Source organism: Sinocyclocheilus anshuiensis, unplaced genomic scaffold (genome assembly GCF_001515605.1).
Source record: "Sinocyclocheilus anshuiensis isolate Anshui unplaced genomic scaffold, SAMN03320099.WGS_v1.1 scaffold227, whole genome shotgun sequence".
NCBI classification, from domain to species: Eukaryota; Metazoa; Chordata; class Actinopteri; order Cypriniformes; family Cyprinidae; genus Sinocyclocheilus; species Sinocyclocheilus anshuiensis.
The window spans coordinates 2,948,410-2,950,620 of NW_015549590.1; the positions used below are offsets into that span (position 1 = coordinate 2,948,410).

At 37.0% G+C, this 2,211-nt stretch overlaps 1 protein-coding gene across 2 annotated transcripts in view; it reads right to left on the bottom strand.

Annotated features, from left to right (window-relative positions):
• Window positions 1–821: 821 nt before the first annotated feature.
• The window catches only part of LOC107658132 (desmin-like), a 15,049-nt gene continuing 13,659 nt past the window's right edge, over window positions 822–2,211 (bottom strand). For both annotated transcript variants that reach the window (XM_016446588.1, XM_016446587.1), the window contains one exon: window positions 822–1,250. In XM_016446588.1, the coding sequence (XP_016302074.1) occupies window positions 1,208–1,250 (43 nt within the window). In that variant the 3' untranslated portion in view covers window positions 822–1,207. The remainder of the gene's footprint in view (window positions 1,251–2,211) is intronic.

Sequence of the window (2,211 nt, forward strand, 5' to 3'; positions counted from 1 at the left end):
TTTTTTGCATAATTTTGGGTAGTCAAGCTACATTTTCTTTTCTGTCCATGTATACATAACACAATACGTAATTGAATATCTGAAGGATTAAATACACTGGTAGTGTGTATATAAGGTGGATGAAATCAAGCAACAATTTCATTTTCTAAGTCTCATAACATAAGTCCGAACTACAAAACCAGGCCGGTGCAATTTCGGTCAGACTAAAGCATTTTAATAATACAAATGATTTTTTATTCCGACTGAAACTTTTAAAGTGCATGTAAATGCTCTAAAACAATGTTTGGACAGTACAGGAAAGGTTAAGATTCAACAAAGCACAGGGAAATGTGTGTACATTTAAAAAGTTTGGGGTTGGTAAGATTTATTTATTTTAATGTTTTTAAAAGAAGTCTCTTACACTCACCAAGTCTGCATTTATTTGATAAAAAAAAAAAAAAAAAGTAAAAACAGTAACTGAAATATTATTACAATTTAAAGTAACTTTTTTTTCAGTATACTTAATGTAATTTATTCCTGTGATCGCAAAGCTGAATTTTCAGCATCATTACTTCAGTCTTCAGTGTCACATGATCCTTCAGAAATCATTCCAATATGCTGATTTGATGCTCAAGAAACATTTCTTATTATTAATGTTGAAAACAGTTGTGCTGCTTAATATTTTGGGGTGGGGGGGGGAATTATGTATTTTTTAGGATTCTTCGATTAATAGAAAGTTCAGCATTCATTTGAAATAGAAGTCGTTGGTAACATTATAAATGTCTTTATCATCACTTTTGTTTAATGCATCCTTGTTGGATAAAAGTACTGCTTCTTTAAAAAAAGAAAACTTACTGACCCCAAACTTTTCAACAGTAGGGTGTGTATGTGTCTCAGTGACAGGGACTATGCAACTTTCAATAGGAGATTCCAGTGCTGAAAATCCCCCATCACTCTCAACACACTCCCACTGCTGCACAGATCCAGCGTTTCTTGAAGACCCGAGGTTACCTGCCACTGACCCGTTATCAATGAGCTTGCACAAACTCCCTGAAGTTCATCTGTCAGTGAAGGTTTACATCTGCTCAGAAGGTTAAGTGTGTCTGACAGCTGTTTTCTTTACTTTCCTGATTTGTGAGATTTGCTGTTAAGGGTTGAATTGTATGTGGTTTTAGTGTTTCTTTGTGTCTGCTTCAGTCCAGAGGAGAGCATCACCTCTTCTTTCATCTTACAGGCAGCTCAGTCTCTCCTCTTCTTCTTCAACCAAACCCCTGCAGAAGGAAAAGAAAAAAAGTCAATCTGCTTTTATTTGACCCAAAGGTTAGCCTGAGGCATCTGATACTGAACACCCTAGAAAGAGCAATGTTAAATCTAAATCTCATCTGCACTAGTGAAGAGTTAGGGTAACTATTACAACCCCAATCTCACAGTCACAGGGTTCAATGTAGCATTAAACTAAGGATAATTATAAGCAACTGTTGGCTACGCAGATGCTTGGATAAATGGTGTAGAGTCTATAACATTTTAAACTAATAATGATGCTGAATGTGGCATCAGAGAGACACGTCGACAACTGGCATCTGGCAAAAACTACATTTGGGATTTTTCACAAGCCAAATGCCAATGGAGATGGCAGCACTGTGCCATTAGGGGTTTGTGGAGCAGACAGCTCTCTAAAATCTGCAAGAACATACAAGCCAAGCCTTCATCTCTTATTCATCAAGGATGAGAAAGCAGCAGTAATATGAAACTAGTATATTGAGAAAAATTAGTATATATTATTGCAAGGGCCAGAAGGCACAGAGGTGTGATATAAGCAGCCTGGCCTATCGACTAAGACAAAACCGACTTTTTCTGTCCATTTTAATATGAGCTATTGTTTGTAAACTGGTCGCTTCCTAAACCTCTAGGGGCAGGAAGCTCTATTTTAGGGGCATTTCAAAGGATTAAGGTTACATGGTGGATGCGTCATGCCACATACATCAGTGGAGATAGGGAGTATTCCCAATCCGGTGATGCCATGAAAAATAAACATGTTACGGAAAGCAGGAAATTACTTCTGCAACTGTAAGGGGATGCGCTTCCTGTGACCCATCTTGGCCTCAAGAATGAGGGCACTATTCTTAGGTATGTCTTCATCATGCATTGTGTCACTCATTTACCCTGCAGTGCAATGACATAATTCAACACACATATATTCTTTAAACTGTAAAATATATAATTATAATATAT